Source organism: Budorcas taxicolor, chromosome 15 (assembly GCF_023091745.1).
Source record: "Budorcas taxicolor isolate Tak-1 chromosome 15, Takin1.1, whole genome shotgun sequence".
Taxonomy (NCBI): domain Eukaryota; kingdom Metazoa; phylum Chordata; class Mammalia; order Artiodactyla; family Bovidae; genus Budorcas; species Budorcas taxicolor.
This window is the reverse complement of record NC_068924.1, coordinates 37,794,846-37,818,042: the sequence shown is the minus strand read 5'-3', so window position 1 is coordinate 37,818,042 and position 23,197 is coordinate 37,794,846. Positions and strand designations below refer to the sequence as shown.

The window sequence follows — 23,197 nt, the reverse complement described above, 5'->3', positions numbered from 1 at the left end:
ACACGACTGAGTGACTTCACTTTCACTTTTTACTTTCATGCATTGGAGAAGGAAATGGCAACCCACTCCAGGGTTCTTGCCTGGAAAATCCCAGGGACAGGGGAGCCTGGTGGGCTGCCGTCTATGGGGTCGCAAAGTTGGACACGACTGAAGCGACTTAGCAGTAGCATCAAGGGTATTATACCTGTTTAAGAGAGTACTTCAATCTGACATCCAGAAATTTCAGTGATACAGAAGGCAAATGTGACAAATTCTTGAATGGAGACAGACTATCTTAGCCTTTTCATTGATTAACTTAAGAATATATGAAACAATGATTTCAAAGAATCAATGCACAAATAGGTATTTCAAAAGATAACTGAGAAAATGACTTCAAAAAGGAAGAAGAAAACCTTCCCAGACCTGAGAATGTTTCATCATTTCTCAGGGAAAACTACTGAACAGAGAAATACTTACAGTCATATCCTGACAAATGTTTCCATTTCCAATGATAAAAGAAGGCTACAACCATACAAACAGAAAACAAGTTACTCCTGCAGAACAGAAACTTGAGGCTAGTGAGATAAAAGCAAAGACATGAAAGATAAGTAAAGCAGCACCTCCAACTGTTTCAATACAAAAATCTTAGGACCCAATAATTTTATACTCATTATTTATCATGCAAAAGTAAAATTTTAATATTAAAACTGAATCTTAAAAATTAATGTAAGGTTAATCTTTAAATTTTAAAAGTACTTGAAAGTGTTCTCTAAATAACAATTCAAAATAAAAACCAGCTGTTCATGAGGATTGCTTGTTAGGACTGAAATTAGTTAGAATGGTAAGAAATGTTCCTAATGAGAAAGGAGAGGGCAGGATAGTTGGATGGCATCACTGACTCAATGGACATAAATTTGAGCAAACTCCAGAAGATGGTGAAGGAGAGAGAAGCCTGGCAGGCTGCAGTCTATGGGGTCACAAAGAGTTGGACACGACTGAGCGACTGAACAACAATATTTACTATTACAATTATAATAACAAAATCAAATGCAAAAGACAAAAAACAATCTCTTAAAACAGTGCAGTCACACACACTTTTAGCTACTTTAAGGACAGGAGATCCAACCAGCCCGTCCTAAAGGAGATCAGTCCTGGGTGTTCATTGCAAGGACTGATGCTGAAGCTGAAACTCCAATACTTTGGCCACCTCATATGAAGAGCTGACTCATTGGAAAAGACCCTGATGCTGAGAAAGATTGAGGGCAGGAGGAGAAAGGAACGACAGATGAGATGGTTGGATGGTATCACCGACACAATGGACATGGGTTTGGGTAACCTCCTGGAGTTGGTGATGGACAGGGAGGCCTGGCGTGCTGTGGTTCATGGGGTCACAAAGAGTTGGACACGAATGAGCGACTGAACTGAAATTTATGAAAAGGGTGAGTGAAAACAGCAAACAAAACTGCTAAATTCCTCATTTTCTACAACTAGAAATGGCAACTATTCTAATAGAATGTTTAAGAATATGAATAATTTTAAGGTAAATCCAAGTAGTAAAAAAAAAAAAAAGAGGGAGAGAGAAAGAATTTATTTTTCAAATCCACCACACAACACAAGGGAGGAAAATCTACATAGCAAAAGGCAAGATTAGTGCAAAGTAAGGATATCATGCTAAAATCGTGGCCAAAATCTGAATTGGCTTAACTATCAACGTTTTCCTCAAAGGGCATCTGTCTATAAAATTAAGCAAAAATTTTCTCCTTAGAGAGAAAGTTGGTTCCCTTTTTGCCTCAAGGTGGTTCCTTCAGGCTAAGGTAACTGTGAAGACCAGATCTCACTAGCATAACTGAATAAAACTCTGCTGATTATCTTTACCTAAAGCAATGTCAAAATGTTAACTTGGATCACTTCGGTCAAAGCATCAGCCAGGTTTCTTCCATGTGGCTATTATCTTCTCCTTGATAATTAACAATACCTTATGTGGCTAAGAGGGTAAAGCATCTGCCTGCAATGCTGTAGACCTGGGTTCGATCCCCGGGTCAGGAAGATCCCCTGAAGAAGGAAATGGCAACCCACTTCAGTATTCTCGCCTGGAGAACCCTACGAACGGAGGAGCCTGGTAAGCTACAGTCCACGGGGTCACAAAGAGTCGGACACGACTGAGCGACTTCACTCACTCACTCACTATGGGCAGATACTTTACGACTATGTTAATATCCAGCTACTCTCAAACTTTTACCCACTACTTTTAAATCCATTTATGATTCTTACTGAGCGACTTCACTTTCACTTTTCACTGTCATGCATTGGAGAAGGAAATGGCAACCCACTCATTGGTTCTTGCCTAGAGAATCCCAGGGATGAGGGAGTCTGGTGGGCTGCCATCTATGGGGTCGCACAGAGTCGAACACGACTGACATGACTTAGCAGCAGAGCATGATTCTTACTTAAATCAGCTGTTTGACTGCCAAATGTTGATTTTCTAATTCCACTATTTCTTCCATGTTTACTCATCAAATCTAAGGAAGAACTTCCCTTCCTCCTTAATTTATTTATCCCTATGGATTCTTAGATTTTTTATTTATGGGCAATAATCAATTACTATCATTATTTTGATGATGAGACTATCCCAGAGTTGCATGTCACTTCAGTCATGTCTGACTCTTTGTGACCCCATGGGTCACAGCCTGCCAGGCTCCCCTGTCCATGGGATTCTCCAGGCAAGGAAGCAGGTGGCCCTGCCCTCCTCCAAGGGATCTCCAGGGATCAAACCCAGGTTTCTTACATCTCCTGCACTGGCAGGCAGGTTCTTGACCATTAGCACCGCCTGGGAAGCTTATCCCAGTGTTAGACAGTGGGCCTTCTTCCAGGCTGGCTCTGTCTCTTTGACATGCCACCATCATTTTGTTTTCTGATGTCGACCAAAAAAGGTGCACAACTTGAGAGCTGCAAGTCAAGTTTCATTTAGGGCAAAATGAGAACTGCCGCCCAGAAGGCAGCTCCCCACATAGCTCTGAGACACGCCTCCAAAGAGGCAGTGGGGTAAGGCCAAGATACAAGGTTTGGGTGAAGCAGGAGTTCAATACCATTACGCACTCATTTTACAAAAGGTTTTCTGCTAGTCACAAGGATCTGATGTCATCAATGAAGGGATTTAGTGCTTTTCTAGATATGAGGAGATACAAGGACTAGGATCATAAAATCAGTTCCTCAAAGTATCCAACTATCTAAAGACTTGTCCCACGGGATTCCCTGGACACAGAGTACTGCATTCCGTCTGAACTCCCTCGGGGGCTGCTGAAGGTCAACAGTGGCAGGAGCACAGGGTTCAATCTCCACAGAGGCAGATGGCAAATGCCCTTGCTGTTCAGACACTGGCAATGCTCTTGGCAAGAGACAATTTGTAGTTGACACTGAGCACCTCTTACTTCCTGGTAAAGATGCTCCAAGTTCATCTTCTACTTCTCCCTGCCCCAGCCCAGGGATCAGTCATTTCTCCAAGGTTCCTTTTAGTAAAGAATGGTACTTAGCACCCAAGATCTGGCATTAGGTGTTCTCACTGCTAATAGGGGGTCATTGTTTCTATGCATTCTCAGCAGACATAGCTGGAAAAAAGATGTATAGATGTATGTATGAGGAGCCACACACACTTATGTCTATATCTTAGTATATACTTTTTAAACTATGAGTTCTAAGATGGGGGACCACTTCCAGGGCCCAAGAGTGGGCTCTTGTCTAACACTTGGAAATGAACTGTCCAAGGAGACACACGTGCTGACAAAGCAAGAGACTTTACTGGGAAGGGGCACCTGGGCAGAGCAGGAGGGTAAGGGAACCCAGGAGAACTGCTCTGCCATGCAGTTCACAGCTTTCGGTTCACGGCGGCTTGGGCTTTACTGTGATGGGATTAGCCTCTGGGTTTTCTTTAGCCAGTCACTGACTCAGAGTCCTTCCTGGTGGTGCACACACTGCTCAGCCAAGATGGATGCCAGCTAGAAGGATTCTGGGAGGTGGTCGGACACGTGGCGTCTCCTTTTGACCTTTCCTGAACTCTTCTGGCTGGCGGTGCCTTGTTAGTTTCCTGTTCCTTACCAGGACCTCCTGTCATAAAATAACTCACGCAAATGGTTATTACGGTGTCTGGTCAGGGTGGGTGGTTTCAGTCAGTGTGCTTCCCCTAACAATCGTATGCCAGTGTTCTCAATTCCAACTTTGCATCGAGTGCTTCCTAGCCTTCACCCTTTCCACACTTATAACTCCCTTCTTCGACTATAAGGAATTTGGCTCCCATTTTCCACAACACGTTTACTTATCTACTTAATCCTAGGATAGAAAATTGTTTCAGAATTGCAAACCCTATGCTGCTGTGAGGAAGATAGGGGAAAAAAAGGCCTGTTATCCAGAGTTCAGTGTTTGTTTAGAGTTCGTCTTTATCCTGAGGACATAGTCCAAACGCTGGGTTCAAAAGTTACATTACTGTTTTTTTTCTTTTCCTCCTTCAGTGTGGTTATGTCAGTCATTTGAAATAAGGTTCAGTTTATTTGTTTTGTTAGTATTCCACCTTTGATTTTATTGGTGTTTGCTGTTTATATACTGAGCGTGTGAAACCTTAAACATGGTTCCATGAATCAGAAAAGGATCCTCAGAATAGGCCCTCAATCCCTTTCCCCTCATCCCTACCCACACACAGAGCTCACCAGTCATCTCTTTAACATCTGATTTACCCATTTCTGTGCTTTTTGCCCCAATCAGTAAATACGTTTGTTATTTTATTTCCTCTTCTTTCCTACACTAAAAGTAATATATCACAAATACAGTAAATACCTTTGTACTTTGTATTTTTCACTGAACAATTTATCCTGGAACGCATTTCCCATCAGTTCTTTTTATAGCTGCAGAATTTTCTACTGGGTGAATGTACCATATTCTATTCAACCCCTCTCTATCCTGTAGGCTGCTTCTAATTTTTTAAATTACAAACAATGCTGTGGCCCCATGCACTTATATTTTAATACTACTGGAAGTACACTTCCAGGGTAAATTTGTTGATTTGGGAGCACTGAGTCAAAAGGTAAACACCTATGCTGTTAAATCAACTACAGAATCCAGTCAAATCAACTGAATATTGATTATATCTCCTGATATAACGCACTGAGAACACACTTCTGCTATTCCTGCGCCCAAAATGAATGAAGAAACCATGAAGAAACAAATTCAAACCGAAGGAACTCTATACATAACTAACTTGTATTCAAAAATGTCCATGTCATAAAACACAAAGACCTGGGACTTCCTTGGTGGTCCAGTGGTTAAGAATCTGCCTTGCAATGCAAGGGGACATGGGTTCAATCCCTGGTCTGGGAACTAAGACTCCACCTGCCATGGAGCAACTAAGCCTACACATCCCAACTACTGAGCCCTCACGCTCCGGAGCCCTCAAGACAATTAGAGAACCTGCGCTGCAACAAAAGACCCTGCATGATGCAACAAAGATCAATACGTGATGCAACCATCACCAGATGCAGCCAAACAAACATTTTAAAAATAAAGATGAAAGAACTGTTCCAAATTAAAGACACGGAAACAAAATGTACTGCATAATCTGAGAGTTTTCTTTTGCTATAAAGGGCACTATCTGGACAACTGGCAAAATCTAAGTTCTGCATATTACATTAATAATATATCAATATTAATTTCTGATTTAGGTTATACACTATGTTTATAAGCAAGTGCCCTTGCATTTAGGAAATATACAAGGAAGTATTTAAAAATAAAGGGGCATTGTCTTCAACCTACACTCAGATGATTCAGGAAAAAACTGTTTATTTGGGGAGAATAAAACAAATATGGTAAAATGGTAGCATTTGGGAAAACTGGGTAAAAGTTTTTTTAAAAAGCAACATCAGCTATCATGTTGGCATGTATATCCATACATTCAGTACTGAACATTCACAAATTCTGTAAACGTATTTTAATTAAACTATTTAATGTTACATAACCAATAAACAATCATATTGCTTTTACAAAATGCTGAAACTAAAATATAATTTACAAATAACTCCAGTAGCACAATTTTAGTCATATTTCTTTGCTTCTTTCAGAACTACACAGAAAATATGTGAGTAAATGTATACACACTTTTGTCTTTTTCATAAAGGCCTGAGAGACATTTTCCTTTGAGAAATAGAAGTAAATCAAAAGCCTACCAAGGACATTACTTGAAATGCCGATCTCAACCCGAGAATGGGTGGCTCTAGCCAAATTAATTCAAGATCAAGGTCATTCAGGAAGATTCAATGACAATTAACCCTATGTTGTTTACAAGTAGAGTCAAAGTCTTTTACTCATTATCACTTTTCAACAAGAAACAAATACCCTAAGAGACTTCTATTTTTCCTTAGCAAAAGGAAAAAAAAAAAAAAGAAATGAATTAACAAGTTCATGTAGCATCACAAAATCTGTTTCTTTTATGAGATCAATTTTAATTTGAAAAAGAAATCTTAAAAAAATTTTAAATAATACAGCTTCAAGAAAGTATTTCTGCTCTCCTTCCTCACTTTATCAATTTATTTTCCTCACTGAATTAAACAGGCTAATTTAAAAGCTTAGGAAAGACCCTTAACATTTCAGTAATACAGATGAATTAAAAATCCCATTCCAGTACGCAGCTGCCTGTCATCATTTTGCCTTCGAATGGTACTATACCAAAGGAAAGCAGAATTCTTAACCTATTCAACAGAAGTATCCCCACTAAACTCCTTCAACTTCCCATTCCAAGACAAGACACAGGCTTGCGCACATCTGCACGCGCGCACATACACACACACACAGGTCAGAAATGAATAAAAATAATGAGTTTTAAGACTCTCTGGGTTAGAATTTCTCCTCTAACAAAAGCGATCATTCTCTAAAAGAAGGTGTTCTTTCTTGAGTGCCTAGCAAGTGTACCTAGAACTGCCAAAAGAACCATTTCATCCTAACAAAATGAGGAAATCTCCAGTATGTAAAACACCACTAGGAGGGGTACCTTATTTTTCAATGCTAAGAATTCATTTGTAAACTACTCTGAAAATGTAGAATAGTAATTTTCACACTAAAAGACAAGTCCACAGTTCAGTTCAGTCGCTCAGTTGTGTCCAACTCTGCAAACCCATGGACAGCAGCACGCCAGGCTTCTCTGTCCATCACCAACTCCGAGAGCTTACTCACATTCATGTCCATCAAGTCTGCATATGCCATCCACAGTATAATTTCAAATTCTTAGATAAAAGTTACTTTAAGTGATTTCTAATGTGTTCAAGATGTAGCAACAAAAAGCAATTCAGGAATCTAAACTTACCAAGATCAATTAACTTTAACACAAATGCATGTGCCTTGAAACAGCTTCTGAGATCTCTGTCCCAGGAAAAAGCAATGGAAGGGGATTGCACAAAAGATAAATTGCGTAAAAAGCAACATCTGAGTCAAGTCCAGGCTAACAGGTTGTAAGACTGACTAAAACTTGATACCTGAGAAGTCAGCTACCCCTACACAGCTCAAAATCTGACAAACTGTGAATAACAAGTAAGGATGCTAAGTGAAGAACAGAGGCTGGGAAATTCCTCTCTTTGTGTAAAACATGTATGGTCTTTTCTCAGAGTTGCCAGAAACCACAATGGTTACTCCATTATTTCTGAAAATCAACTCCCGAATGATCAAGTTTTCCCAACTCAAAATGGGGTCAGCATTCATTACTTAAATATCAATCACACAGGAGTGAGGAAGCGATTTGTTCACCCAAGCCCAACATTTTATGGAGAAGAAAATAAAGCCCCGAAGAGATTACAGAAGACTCAAAGACTCTCCAGAATCACCTGAGGAGGGAGACCTAGAACCCAGAGAGCCAACTCTCTTCTCCATTTCACTCTGTACCGTGTTAAAATCATTTTCTAACTAGAGAGTCCACTCATCACCGAGGGCTTCTATTTACCAACAGTACTTTCAGAAAACTATGAACAGAAACAAGGAGTTCATGTACACACATTTACTCTTAATAATATTTTATATTATCAGTCATGGATGTTTCATGATGTGTTGCATTTATTTTTAAACAGGAAAAGCCATCTCAATCAAGTAATTATTGCCTTAATTTCCTAATTTTGTAGCTCTTTATATGCACAGAAAGGAAGAAAGTGAAGTCACTCAGTCATGTCCAACTCTCTGTGACCCCATGGACTGTAGCCTACCAGGCTCCTCCGCCCATGAGATTTTCCAGGCAAGAGTACTGGAGTGGACTGCCATTTCCTTCTCCAGGGGATCTTCCCAACCCAGGGATCGAACCCAGGTCTCCTGCACTGCAGACAGACACTTTACCATCTCAGCCACCAGAGAAGCCCCGTTTATATATAAAAGGCAACAATTTAAAGAAAGTTGGGATTTAAGTTCTCCACTCCCAATTTTTTTCATTATATTTCTTCTACTCAAGATTACATAATAGAAAAATACATACTGAACACTGTAAAAAACAGTGCTGTATCTCAAGAGTCTTATAAAATAAATAAAACTGATTTGTGTCATCCTGATCACCTACAAAGAGGACTGATTTCTGCCTGTTAAGATTATTATCTTTCTGCAGACTCCTCTCCTTCCATTACTAATGCGAGACCATCATAACAATGAATTTTAATTTCCCAGGAGCTGGACAATAAATAGTTCTATTAAGTATAGATGATAGTCACCTTGGCTCCATAAGCTAAGATTAACATAGTAATAATGATAATGTTTGTACCCTTACTATGCACCAGACATTGTTCCAGGCCCTGGACAGATGTTAATTTTCAGAACTGTAAGTGTACTTTGTATTTCCCCAATTTACAGTCGGAAAAAACTACGGTACCCAGAGATTAAGTAATTTGCCTAAGATTACACAGGCAGCAAGTGGTAGAGCTGAGACTCCATCCAGGTCTGGCTTCTTCTACCTCTCCAGAAAGCCTTCTCAAAGTCAGAGCCCACGTTCCTCCCTTCCACTGGTCCCAAGTAAGGGGCCAATCCCCCTCTCCTCCTTGCCTACACCTCCTCTCTCCAAACTAGCATATGACTGCCCCGCCTCATGCCCTCTCTTTCCACCATCACGCCTACACAGTCCTTTTATCAATCCTTCCCAAACAGACTTTTCCTCAATTCAGAACTCCCTTTGCATTTAAATGTGTTAACAGAAGTGTACACATAAGCTTATAAGAGCCATCATTAACGGAGCACATAGTATACACTAGATACAAAGCTAAGGATGGTCCCTTAATTTAAAGGATTATGAAGAATGTGTGATTAGACCTGTTTTACTGAAAAGAAAATTGAGGTTCAGAGAAGCTAAATAATATACTGGCAATGTTCTCCCAAGAAATAAACAACACAGCAAGATTTAGCACTCAACTCTGCATGACTCAAAGCTCACACCTGTTTTACTTCTTTTAAATCATCTAGAGTAACTAGGTACATCACTATTCATAAAGGAAGTGCTTCTTTAACAAATGAATTTAGAAAATCATTAAGCAAACAGAAATCACTGTCATTTTAATAGTTTCTAATACTATTTCCAAAAACAAAAAGTTCCAATATCTTAATAATTAACGTACAGATTCAAACAGAGATGGATTCCCCAACCCCCATCAAAAAAGCTAAAGATATATTGTGATTTAAATCTTTTAGGTAATGCTCTTTATTAATACATGAACCCAGGATTATTCTCTCTCCTAGCCAACCTCCCACCTCCCCCTAGCTACAGCTCCCAAAAAAAGTTAACTATAAATTGTTTTGCTTTGCCAGTTACTTAAAGCATCTCCTGACCCCATGAGAAATAACATGACAGCGTCTCCGATTCTGCAGCCTCCTATACTAAAGCCAATCTCACCTCTTACTCAGTGTGAATTTTTTTTTAACCCGCTAACGAGTATACTGTAAATGCTCATTACATAAACATCTCTTCCTGGATACAAAGGTTTCAGCAGCACTTTTTAATACACTGAAATGGTATAACAGCAATTATTGCTCATTTAGTCAACTGGACAGGTAACAATCACATTTATGTTACAGAACTCTGTATTTTAATGTCACTATATACATTAAGTGAAACGAAATACGCTATTCAAGTATGCCAACTGAAAGCAAATGGCTCAAACAGGTATATTTCACCAAAGCATTTTAACAACACTCTTGATATGTATCTTTGTTACCTGTTACAACGCTGTACCTTCATTCTCTCCCAGCATACGCCACACCTTTTAGGTTGACAAAAGCAGAGACCGGAGCTTCTCTCTTTAATAATCCCCCAAAAGATCACTCAAACCTCCTACCACAAGCAAATCCTAAGAACCAAGAATTTGACCTCCCTTTCCTTTACAACCCGACTTTCCGCCTCCAGCTACCAGAGAGGACTGGGGGTGGGGGAAGACTGGCTGGAACTGACACAGAACGCACGACTCGGTCGGTCGTCTCCTAGCCTGGCCCACCCTAAACTTCACCTTGGCACGACGAGAGGCAGGAAGGCACCAGGAATTCCTAGGAAATGGTCTCACCCCTATCAGAGAACATTCTTAACTTCCTCGAGGCCACCATTTCCCTGGGGTATTATCACACACTCCCCCCCGGACATATTACCTAAGAGATTACTTAAAAGAAAAGCACAAACACACACAAAGAGAAACACACCGCTTGAAGCGGGCAGCTCCGGCTCGGCGTGCGCGGAGAAGCTCGTAGACCACGCGGAGCCAAGTTGCCACCGCGATCGCACCCATGGTGCAGGAGGCGGCCCGGGCGGCTGGAAACCCAGAGCGCGGGGCTCCAGCCCCACGCCCTACGCCCCGCGCCCCGGCCTCACGGCAGGAAGCTCGGCGCGGCGGCGCTGCTTCTCCCTAAGAGCTCGGGCCGCGGCCGGAGCGATAAGGTGGATCTGCGCTTCCCACCCTGCCAGCTCCGCCCTCCCGGACACATTCCTGAGAAGCCCGACTCCCGGGACGCCGAGCTGGGCGCCCGGCAGGCAAGAGCTGGACGCCCAGACCGCAGAACAGGAGGGCAGAGCCGACCCGCGCCCCCCAAGCCCGGCCTGCGCGGCGCCTCCGGGGCGGGGTCGCTGCGGCCGCCCCGCCACAGGTAGCGGGAGCCCCCGCCCGCCGCCGCCGCCCCGGCGCCCTGGGCAGGCCCGCTCCAGGTACCTGGATGAACTGGATGGTGAGCGCCGACTTGCCCACGCCGCCTCCGCCGACCACCACCAGCCGGTACTTCTCCTGGCCGGAGCCGTCCCGCCAGCCGGCCGCGGCCATGGGGACGCCGCCGAGCCCAGCCCGGCCACGCCGAGCCGCCGCCCGCCTTAGGCCCGGCTCCGGGGACGTGTGCGGCCGGCGGGCTGCGGGCGAGCGGCCGGGCGGGGGTCCCGGGCGCCGGGAGCTGCTGGAGGGCTGGTCAGGACGGCACCGCGGCGCCTGGGCTGGTCGGGTCCCGCCCGAAGCGCGGAGAAGCTAGGGGACCGCAACGGCGAGGAGCTGCGGCGGCCGGGGGGCGCGCTCCTCCACACGACTTCGCAGCGCCTGCCGAACGCAGCCTCCAGCGCCGCTACAAATGGCCGTCTGGGGGCCGGGCCGCTGGGCCGAGCTGCTGCATATGCATGAGGGGGTGGGGCGGGGCGGGGCGGGGCAGCGCTGGCCCGGACTGAGATTCGGGCGCTGAGCTTGTAGGGCTCAGACCCCTTCGGTGTGCCCCTCCAGTTCCTGGACTGAGCGGGGTGTGTACGCGTGTGCCTGTGCGAGTGAGGAGTGTGTGTGTGAAAGTGTGGGAGCTGGAAGAAGACAGACAGTGTGTGAGCATAACTGTATATGTCAGGAATTGTCAAGGATTGTGTGGATGAAAAATACAGTATGTGAAGGCGTGTGTGAAAAATAGAGCCGTTGTCATCTTAACTCAGTTTGTAGGAGGATAAATATCCTGTTTTAAGAGTACAGATGGTGACCATGACTGTATGGAAAACAGTACATGACAGTGATTGAAGATGAGAGCTGTCACAATAATTGTGTGTGTGATATGCTTGCGGTGTGAGGAATGTCACAGAGACTGAATCACAGTGATTGAGGGCGCATAGACAAGAGTAAATGTGGCACATGATATACCTACCTTAGTGGCTGTGTTTATATGTGAAAAATGTGAGGTAATTGTATATGAGGGGTATGAATGTGAGAGATTATACTTATTTACATACTACACACCAGGCACTGTGCTCAGTGCTACAAATCACTTTATGAATAAAATAATGTCCCTGCCCTCAGGGAACTAAGAATCCAATGGGGAAACAGCCAGGACCACAGGCAAGTTGTCCGGCATCACAAGCACAGTGTGACCCTAGGAGAAGCACTCATTCCATAACTGGGTAGTCAGGGACGGCTTCCTAAAAGATCTGAATAAATAACATAAGCAGAAGAAAAGTATTCCAGGGAAAGCAAGCCACATATAAAAAAGTCAGAGCTGAGAAGGTAAGACGTGTCACATGATTCTGTGCTGGGGAAGCGTGCTTGTGAACGAAAAGTGCTTATCTATGGGTTATTCAGCCGCTCCGTCACATCCGACTCTTTACAACCCCATGGACTGCAGCAATACAGGCTTCCCTGTCCTTCACTATATATCTATGTGTATAGAAGCTTAACCAAATGTAGTAGGGGTCACAGGTGTATACAATGCAGTGTAGGCTGGTAGATAAGACCATGGGGTCCAGACTGGATTCAAATCCTACCCCTTTGACTAAAGGTGTCATAATGGAACTTACTGAACTTCTGTACCTCAGTTTTCTCTAAAATAAAGATGGTATGATTACATACCTTAAGATGTTTTTTGACATGAAGTGAGTCACTCAGTTGTGTCCGACTCTTTGCAACCCCACAAACTATACAGTCCGTGGAATTCTCTAGGCCAGAATACTGAAGTGGGTAACCTTTCCCTTCTCCAGGGGATCTTCCCAACCCAGGGATCAAACCCAGGTCTCCTGCATTGCAGGCGGATTCTTTACCACTGAGCCACAAGGGAAGCCCAAAGTGTTTTTTAGTAAGAATCAAATGAGTTAATATATATAAAGCACATAAAACAGTGCCTGGCATGTAGTAAGCATTTATGGCAGTTTTGGAACATGACTCCAAGTTCCTGGACACAACCCAGTGGCTCTCTTGGAACTAGTAGAATGCAGCAGAAATGATGCTGTATACCTTCCAAGTCTAGATCAGAAGAGGCCATGTGGCTTCCACTTGTTCTCTTGGGATTCTCACTCTGGGAGAAACAATGTAAGAAGTTTGCTACCCGGAGGCTGCCATGCTAGAGAGGCCACATGTAAGCATGCCAGTCAAAGGTCCAACTGAACAACTAGCTCAGTCAGTCTAGGTCAATTTTCATTCCCGAAGAAGGGCACTGCCAAAGAATGTTCAAACTACCACACAATTGCACTCATCTCACATGCTAGCAAAGAAATGCTCAAAATACTCCAAGCCAGACTTCAACAGCATGAGAACCATGAGCTTCCAGATGTTCAAGCTGGATTTAGAAAAAGCAGAGGAACCAGAGATTAAATTGCCAACATCAGTTGGATCATAGAAAAAGCAAGAGAATTCCAGCAAAAAATCTGCTTTATTGATTACGCCAAAGCCTTTCTCTGTGTAGATCACAACAAACTGTGGAAAATTCTTCAAGAGACGGGAATACCAGACAACCTTAACTGTCACCTGAGAAATCTGTATGCAGGTCAAAAAGCAAGAGTTAGAACTGGACATGGAACAACAGATTATACGTCAAGGCTGTATATTGTCACCTTGCTTATTTAACTTATATGCAAAGTACATCATGTGAAATGCCAGGCTGGATGAAGCACAAGCTGGAATCAAGATTGCCAGGAGAAATATCAACAACCTCAGATACACAGATGACACCACCCTTATGGCAGAAAGTGAAGAGGAACTAAAGAGCCTCTTGATGAAAGTGAAAGAAGAAAGTGAAAAGGCTGGCTTAAAACTCAACATTCAAAAAACTAAGATCATGGCATCTGGTCCCATCACTTCATGGCAAATAGATTATGTTTTTGGGCTCCAAAATCACTGCAGATGGTGACTGTAGACATGAAATTAAAAGATGCTTGCTCCTTGGAAGAAAAGCTATGACCAACCTAGACAGCATATTAAAAAGCAGAGACATTACTTTGCCAGCAAAGGTCTATCTAGTCAAAGATATAGTTTTTCCAGTAGTCATGTATGGATGTGAGAGTTGGACCATAAAAATGGCTGAGTGCCAAAGGATTGATGCTTTTGAACTGTGGTGTTGGAGAAGACTCTTGAGAGTCCCTTGGACAGCAAGGAGATCAAACCAATCAATCCTCAAGGAAATCAGTCCTAAATATTCATTGGATGCTAAAGCTGAAGCTCCAATACTTTGGCCACCTGATGTGAAAAACTGACTCATTGAAGACTGAAGGCAGAAGAAGAAGGGAACAACAGAGGATGAGATGCTGGGAAAGATTGAAGGCAGAAGGAGAAGGGGACAACAGAGGATGAGATGGTTAGATGGCATCACCGACTCGATGGACATTGAGTTTGAGCAAGCTCTGGGAGTTGGACAGGGAGGCCTGGCATGCTGCAGTCCATGGGATCGCAAAGAGTCGGACCCGACTGAGTGACTGAACTGAACTGAGCTCCTAGCTGACAGCCAGCATCAACTGCCAGCCATGTGAGATACCTTAACCCCAGCTCTGTCCAGCCTTCCGGTGACTGCTGCCCCTACTAGTATCTGGCTGCAAAAGACCCCGAGCAAGAGCTACCCAGTGGCTTCCCTGGTGGTGCAGTGGTAAAAGTACCCTCCTGCCAATGCAGGAGACATGGGTTCAAACCCTGATCCGGGAAGATCACCCATGCCATGGAGCAACTAAGCCCATGCGCCACAGCTATTGAGCTGGTGCTCTAGAGCCCGGGGAGCCGCAACTACTGAAGCCTGTGCACCCTAGAACCAGTGCCCCGCAACAAGAGAAGCCTCGGCAAAGAGAAGCTTGCACACTGTAACTAGAGAGTTGCCCTGCCTGCTGCAACTAGAGAAAAGATTGAGCAGCAACTAAGACCCTGCACAGCCAATAATAAATACATTTGAAAAAAAAAAAAGAGCTACCCAGGTCAGCCCCTCCTGACCTGCAAAAGTATGTGCAAAACAAATCAGTAAACTGGTTGTGGTTTTTAAACTTTTTATTTGGGAATAATTTTAGTCTATAAATACAAACTTCCCTTGTGGCTCAGCTGGTAAAAAAATGTGGCTGCAGTGTGGGAGACCTGGGTTTGATCACTGGGTTGGGAAGATCCCCTGGAGAAGAAAAAGGCTACATTCCAGCATTCTGACCTGGAGAATTCCATGGACTGTAGATTCCATGGGGTAGCAAAGAGTCGGACACGACTGAGCGACTTTCACTTACTCAGTCTATAAAGAACACCCATACGCCGTTACCCAGATTCAACTATGTGAGCATTTTATCCCACTTCATCATTCTCCCCTGTCTATCTCTGCTTTTCTCTTTCATATATATATATATATATGATATAGTTATTTATATTAATTTAGAATAGGACTTCCCTGGTGGTCCAGTGGTTAAGAGTCTACCTGTCAGTACAGGGGACTGGTCCAGGAGGATTCCACATGCCTCAGGGGAACTAAGCACATGCACCACAACTACTAAGCCCGTGCTCTACAACAAGAGAAGTCATCTCAATGGAAAGCCTGTGCACTGCAACTAGAGAAAGCTTGAATGATGGAACAAAGACCCAGCACAGCAAAATATAAAATATTTTATGATAAATGTATGTGTGTATATATAATTCTTACATTTAAATGAATTTTTGAACTATTTAAGGATAGGTTACAGGCATTATGGCCCTTTATCCCTAAGTGCTTCAGTGTGTACCTCCTAAGAACAAGGATGTTCTCTCAGATAACCACAGTACATATCAACATTAGTAAATCTAGCATTGGTATGAATACTTTTGTCTACCATTTATATTTCAGTTTTGTCAGTTGATTCAATAATGTGCTTTAGAGCATTTTTTCCCTTCTAGTACAGAATCCAGTCTAGGGTCAGGCATTGCATTTAGCTGTCAAATCTCTTTGTTAGTGCGATACAATGGTTGTCTTAGGCACCCCTTTTTTCCAGAGGAGGGGGATATGTTTTACACAGCAGTAGTAGCCAGAAAAGTCACGATGCAGACAGTATTAGCAATGTAAAAGAAAGAAAAAAAGGAAAGAGAAAAGAAAGAAGAACCAATGTCAAGGAAATGCTGAAAAAGGGCTAGTTATGATTCTCTCAGTGTCTCTTTAGCCCTGAAATTTTCTATAATCTTTCAGGACCAAAAGGATAATCAATGAGTCCTCTTTATGCGGCTTTCCTTCCCTTCTAACATACAATCCAAAATCTTTCCTTTCAAGAAGACATAATAATCAGAAAAGCTTATCAAATCTCAAAAATATCCAAAAGAAAAAAAGTTAATCCCTGAGGTAAAAAAAAAAAAAGAAAAGCACGTAGGGACTTCCCTGGTGGTCCAGCGGTTAAGACCCCACTCATCCAATGCAGGGTACACGGGTTCAATACCGGTTGCGGAACCAAGATCCCACATGCCACACAGCACAGCCAAAAGAAAGGAAAAAACAATAACGACATAGCTATGTGTCTGTGTATGTGTGTGTGGGGGTGGTGGTGGGCTCAGTCAAGTCCAACTCTTTGTGACCTCATGGCCTGTAACACACCAGGCTCCTCTGTCCATGGAATTTTCCAGGTAAGAATATCTGGAGTGGGTTGCCTTTTCTTATGCCAAAGGGTCTTCCTGACCCAGGGAACAAACCCTTGTCTCTTGCATCTGCTGTATTTGCTGGCAGATTCTTTACCACTGCACCACCTGGGAAGCCAAAGCATAGCTATACCATTTGCAGCTATTAAGACTGGGGGAATCAGGTGTTGATCCTAAGGTAATTGTAACAAGTTCCTTAGTATTTTATGACTCTGCATCTGGCAAAGGAGCACTCGGGGGGTCTGGACCTGAAGATAGTTTGATCAATAAAAGAAGAAGAGGATAAAGTGGTAATGAATCCAAGTTGGTGTGCACATGTGTCCAGTAACTACAGTTTTCAGGGAGAAACTTATTTTCAGTAGGATCTATTTCAATGCTTATTTGTTGAGCTTCTTCTCTGCCTGAGTCCTGACCAAGATTTTCTTTCCTTCCTATTCTATACCACTACAATCTCTGTGTGTAGCACAATTTCAACACTGAAACCAAGAAAGCAAACCCATCCAATAGAAACCATGTATTTGTTGCCTCCCAGGCATCCATTTCTCCTTTCTTTCATACTGTGTCTCCTAATTTTCCTTAGGTAGTTTGGGAGTGACTGACTTCCCCCTGCAGGGATTTACCCTAGTTCAGTTAAGATTATCAACCTCTACTGGCCACAGTAATTAGCTGATGTATAACCAAGGTCAGGCCAGTTAAGAAGAGATTCAACTACAGAATCAAAATTACAATGAGGTACCACTTAACACCCACTGCTGCTGCTGCTGCTAAGTTGCTTCAGTCATGTCCAACTCTGTGAGACCCCATAAACACTAGGATAACTATAATAAAAAAATAACAAATGCTGACAGGTATATAGAGGAACTGAATCCCTCATACACTGCTGGTTAGACTGTTAAATGGTGCTGCTGCTTTGGAAAACAATCTGGCATTTCCTCAAAAAGTTAAACACAGAGCTGCCATACAGCCCGGAAGTTCCACCCTTAAGTTATATGCACAAGATAAATTAAAACATGTCAATATAAAAACCTGTAAGTGTAAAGTTATAGCAGCATTACTTATAATAGCCAAAAAGTAGAATTAATTATCCATCAACTGATGAACAGATAAATAAAATGTAGGACATTCATACAATGGAATATTACTTAGCAATAAAAAGGAATGAAGTACTGATACATGCTACAACGTGGATGAATCTTGAAAACTATGTTAAGTGAAAGAAGCCAGTCATGAAAGACCACATATTATATATTTCCATATGTATGAAAGGTCCAGGATAGAAAAATCTAGAGAGACAGAAAGTAGATTAGTAGTTGCTAGGACTGAGGAGGAAATTCTCTGTGACTAATAATGGGTATGGGGTTTCTTCTTGGAGATATGAAAATATTCTGGAATTAGATAGCTGTGATGGTTGCACAATTCTGTAAGTGCACTAAAAAACATTGAATTGTATACTTCTTAAAGTGAATTTTATGGCATATGAATTAAATCTCAAAGCTGTGAGGATAAGAGATTCAATTGCAGGGTTTTATTTGAGCTACTAAGGAAATGTCTTTTTACTTCAAAATATTCCTATCAACACTATACCTTTATTTTTTTTAAAAAATTTAACTCAGAGTCAAGTGTTCAGCAAGCAAGAAGCCCACATGCTCACTCCACATAGACCTTCTGTTCCAAAGTGCTTTCTTGCTCTCAGAAAATATCCCAACAGCCTACAGCAAAAAGAAATTCCCCTGCAAAAACAAATCACTGGTATTGTACTGATATTTGGCAGAGAAAGAACTAGTTGTCATTCATACCAATTAAAGATGACTTTTCATCTTAATTTAAAAATTTTCTTTCTCATGTAGCTAGAAGACAATAGGTAAATATATAAATCTTCATTAGAAGAATCCTCAAAACCTTGGAAAGAACACTAGAGATCATCCCCCTTAACTTACCAGAAGAAATCCTGTGAATAGGGAAAGAATTTCTTTCCAGTGTCACCTAGCAAGTTGTTAGCAGGATATGTCTCCTGACTGCTGTGCTCAGAGCACTTTGCCCCATGCCAAGCTGGATGTTATCCAGAATCCCGCAGACCTCACAGCACGGAGACAACGTGATGGTGCCAATCACGAGAGCTGTTGATTGTATTCTTCTGACTTAAGTTGAGTGATGGTCTCGCTAAAAGTTTGCCAAGAGACTTCAGTGGGCAGATTCAGAGTCAGATTTGGCTAAATCAGAGTCAGATATGTTTTGGCCCATCATTAGAAGTTTTTTTAATTTTTGAATTGGTTGCCGATATTTGAATTTAGAATTTTTAACAAACAAATCTAGATTTCTAACTCTTCCTGAAAAATTAAATGGATTATCTACCAACACTGGGCCAGTATTATCATAAGACAATAGCTAAAGGTAAGTACAGGCTGCCCTTGAAAGAAGGTATGTTCCTGTCCTTCAGAGTGATCAGCACTCTTGGATCACACCCTAGCCATTGGATGTTACCTGCCTGGCCTTGGTGACCTTTCAGAGTTTGCAAATCCTACTACTATATGCCAAAGTTCTCCATCTAGAATGAACGTTTGAGTCCCCTATAGTGTCTTAAAATGAAGAACCTAGACTCCTCCCCAGACTTGGTAAACAGAGAATACTTGCAGACCAAGAATGTGAATTTGTGTATTTAAATACCCAAATGGACTCTGAGACACCACCACAACTGGGAACTCTTGGAAAGGAGTGGACTCATCCATGTCCACTCTTTTTTTCAGAACAAACAATGACCCTTTCAGCTGGAATGTTGGTTACTCATCATCTCCAAAAACAACCATTGCCGAAATACCATTCCTAGCCCATCCCAGAGAAAGGATTTGGGGGTGGAGTGGACAGGGAGGTGCTGAAACCAGGATTCCCCTGACCTCATCTACAGCTGAGTCAGATAGAGACCATGCCTGGTGACCAAAAAGGGACCAACCCCCAGATCAGAGTGTATTCAATCCTCATCATGGCTGATGGAAGAGCCACCATCCACTTTCTTCCTTAATGGACTCCTGCTTCTAACATGAATGAATGGCTGGTGACTGCACCCAGCAGGAGCTGCATGCATCTGAGATGAGACAGACGCACAAATCTATTCCTTGTTTAAAGATCACGTTGCTAAGAATAGAAACTGAAACACAGGCTGGAGCGTGTACACACACAGCCCTAAGGAAGGCCATAATAGAGCCAGAGGAACCCACAGCTTAGGGGAAGATCATCAGAGAATCACAGAGCCTTAAAGCAGAAAAAGCATCCTGAGGTTACTACCTCTAATGCTCTTGTTTTATAGATGGGGAAGCAAAGGCCCAGATAGAAAACTGTCCTCACCACCATCGCCTGGAGACAGAGCAGAAGCATGACTAGAACTCAGAACCCAGCCTGGGGACCTGACTCAATGTAGTGCACTCCCTTGGGAACACAAGAGCCTACAAGGCTAACCAGGGCCAAAGTCACACCACTCTTCTCAGGCATGGCTGCCAGGAAGAATCAAGCAAGGATGTCTGCTCTCACATTTGTTTAAATAGTAAAAAATCAAAACCAACAGGGACTTAAATAAACAATGCTATAACCATAGTAGAGAATATAGAATAGAATAGTATAGAGTACTATGTAACCATTAAAAATAATTTTTATTTATATAGGAAAATGAAGAGTAGGATACAAATCAGTATGTATAATTCCATAAGCTACCAATTACTGAGGATTTACCATGAGTCTGGCACTGTGCTACTCACCTAAAACATATTATCCAATTTCATCCACAAATCAATGAACTAAAGTAGGTTCTATTGTATTTTTTAAAAAAAGCTTTGGCACAGAGGTGCCACATAGCTACTTAATGGCAGAGTGTGCCTGTTTGAACCCATAAGGTCTGTACTCCAAAGTTTTGTACTTAATCATTATGAATAAATTTTTCAAAAAGAAAGAACAGCAGGATATTCAGTTATCCTAGGTTATTTTCCACTTTTCATTTTTCTGTATCTATCTTTTTTTGCTTGTTTTGCAATTTCCCATTCTCTCCTATCCCCAGCCCCTGATAACCTCTAATCTTTCTGACTCTATGAATTTTCCTATTTTTAGATGTTTCATAGAAGCATAATCATACAACATTTGTCCTTCAGTGTCTGGTTTATTTCATTTATAATGTTTCAAGGTTCCTGCCTATTGTAGAACATATTTATGCTTCATTCCTCTTTAGGGCTGAATAGTATCCTATTGGATGAATACTCTATTGTTTGTTTATCCATTCATCTCTGTTGATGAACTTCTGTCTTGTTTCTAGTTTTTGGCTATTAAGAATAATGCCACTATGAACATTTATGTACGAATACCTGAGTTCCCATTTTTAAGTCTTTTGGGTATATGCCTAGGAATGGAATTACTGGATCAAATGGTAATTTTATGTCTAACTTTTTGAGGAACTGCCAAACTGTTTTCCATAGCAGCTATACCATTTTACATTTCCACCAGCAATGTGAAAGTTTCAATTTCTCCACATCTTCATCAACATTTGTTATTTTCTTTTCTTTTTTTTTTTTTAGATAATAACCATCCTAGAAGATATGAAGTGGTATCTCATTGTAGTTTTGGTTCACATTTGGCTCAGAGGGTAAAGCATCTGTCTGCAATGCAGGAGACCCAGGTTCGATCCCTGGGTCAGGGAGATCCCCTGGAGAAGGAAATGGCAACCCAGTACTGGAAGTACTATTGCCTGGAAAATCCCACGGATGGAGAAGCCTGGTAGGCTACAGTCCATGGGGTCACAAAGAGTTGGACACAACTGAGTGACTTCACTTGCACTCACTTACAATGACTAATGGGGTTTCCCTGGTGGCTCAGTGGTAAAGAATATGCCTGCAAGGCTGGAGATGTGAGTTCTATCCCTAGGTTGGGAATATTCCCTGGAGAAGAAAAAGGCAACCCACTCCAGTTTTCCTGCCTGGGAAAGTCCACAAACAGGAGAACCTGGTGAGATAGTCCACGGGGTTGCAAAAGAGTCAGACACGACTAAGCAACTAAAAAACAAAAAATGACTAATGATATTGAGCAGATTTTCATATACCTGCTATTTGTGTCTATTCTTTGGAGAAATATCTGTTTCAGTCAATACCTATTTTTTAACTAGGTTGTCTGCTTTTTTGTTGTTCAGTTGTAGAAGTTGTTTCTATATTCTGGATATCAAACTCTTATCAGATATTTCATTTTCAAATATATTTTCTATGGCTTTTCACTGTTTGATGCCCAAGTTTTTTATTTTAATGGAGTCCAATCTCTATTTCTTTCTTTTTTAATTTTATTTATTTTAATTGGAGGCTAATTACTTTACAATATTGTATTGGTTTCGCCATATATCAACATGAACCTGCCACGGGTGTACATGTGTTCCCAATCCTGAACCCCCCTCCCACCTCCCTCCCTATACCATCCCTTTGGATCACCCCAGTGCACCAGCCCCAAGCATCCTGTATCCTGCATTGAACCTGGACTGGCGATTCGTTTCATATATGATATTATACGTTTCAATGCTATTCTCCCAAATCATCCCACCCTCGCCCTCTCCCACAGAGTCCAAAAGACTGTTCTATACATCTGTGTCTCTTTTGCTGTCTCGCATACAGGGTTATCGTTACCATCTTTCTAAATTCCATATATATGCATTAGTATACTGTATTGGTGTTTTTCTTTCTGGCTTACTTCACTCTGTATAAGAGGCTCCAGTTTCATCCACCTCATTAGAACTGATTCAAATGTATTCTTTTTAATGGCTGAGTAATACTCCATTGTGTATATGTACCACAGCTTTCTTATCCATTCATCTGCTGATGGACATCTAGGTTGCTTCCATGTTCTGGCTATTATAAACAGTGCTGCGATGAACATTGGGGTACACGTGTCTCTTTCAATTCTGGTTTCCTCAGTGTGTATGCCCAGCAGTGGGATTGCTGGGTCATAAGGCAGTTCTATTTCCAGTTTTTTAAGGAATCTCCACACTGTTCTCCATAGTGGCTGTACTAGTTTGCATTCCCACCAACAGTGTAAGAGGGTTCCCTTTTCTCCACACCCTCTCCAGCATTTATTGCTTGTAGGCTTTTGGATCGCAGGCATTCTGACTGGCATGAAATGGTACCTCATTGTGATTTTGATTTGCATTTCTCTGCTAATGAGTGATGTTCAGCATCTTTTCATGTGTTTGTTAGCCATCTGTATGTCTTCTTTGGAGAAATGTCTATTTAGTTCTTTGGCCCATTTTTTGATTGGGCTGTTTATTTTTTTTTGGAATTGAGCTGCAGGAGTTGCTTGTATATTTTTGAGATCAGTTGTTAGTCAGTTGCTTCATTTGTTATTATTTTCTCACATTCTTAAGGCTGTCTTTTCACCTTGCTTATAGTTTC

The 23,197-nt window shown here is 42.1% G+C and overlaps 1 protein-coding gene across 1 annotated transcript in view; it reads right to left on the bottom strand.

Moving 5' to 3' along the window:
* RRAS2 (RAS related 2) overlaps positions 1-11,328 on the bottom strand; it is a 77,656-nt gene extending 66,328 nt beyond the window's left edge. The window contains exon 1 of the mRNA XM_052652271.1: positions 11,166-11,328. Coding sequence (XP_052508231.1) covers positions 11,166-11,273 — 108 coding nt within the window. The 5' untranslated portion in view covers positions 11,274-11,328. The remainder of the gene's footprint in view (positions 1-11,165) is intronic.
* Between the last annotated feature and the right edge of the window lie 11,869 nt (positions 11,329-23,197).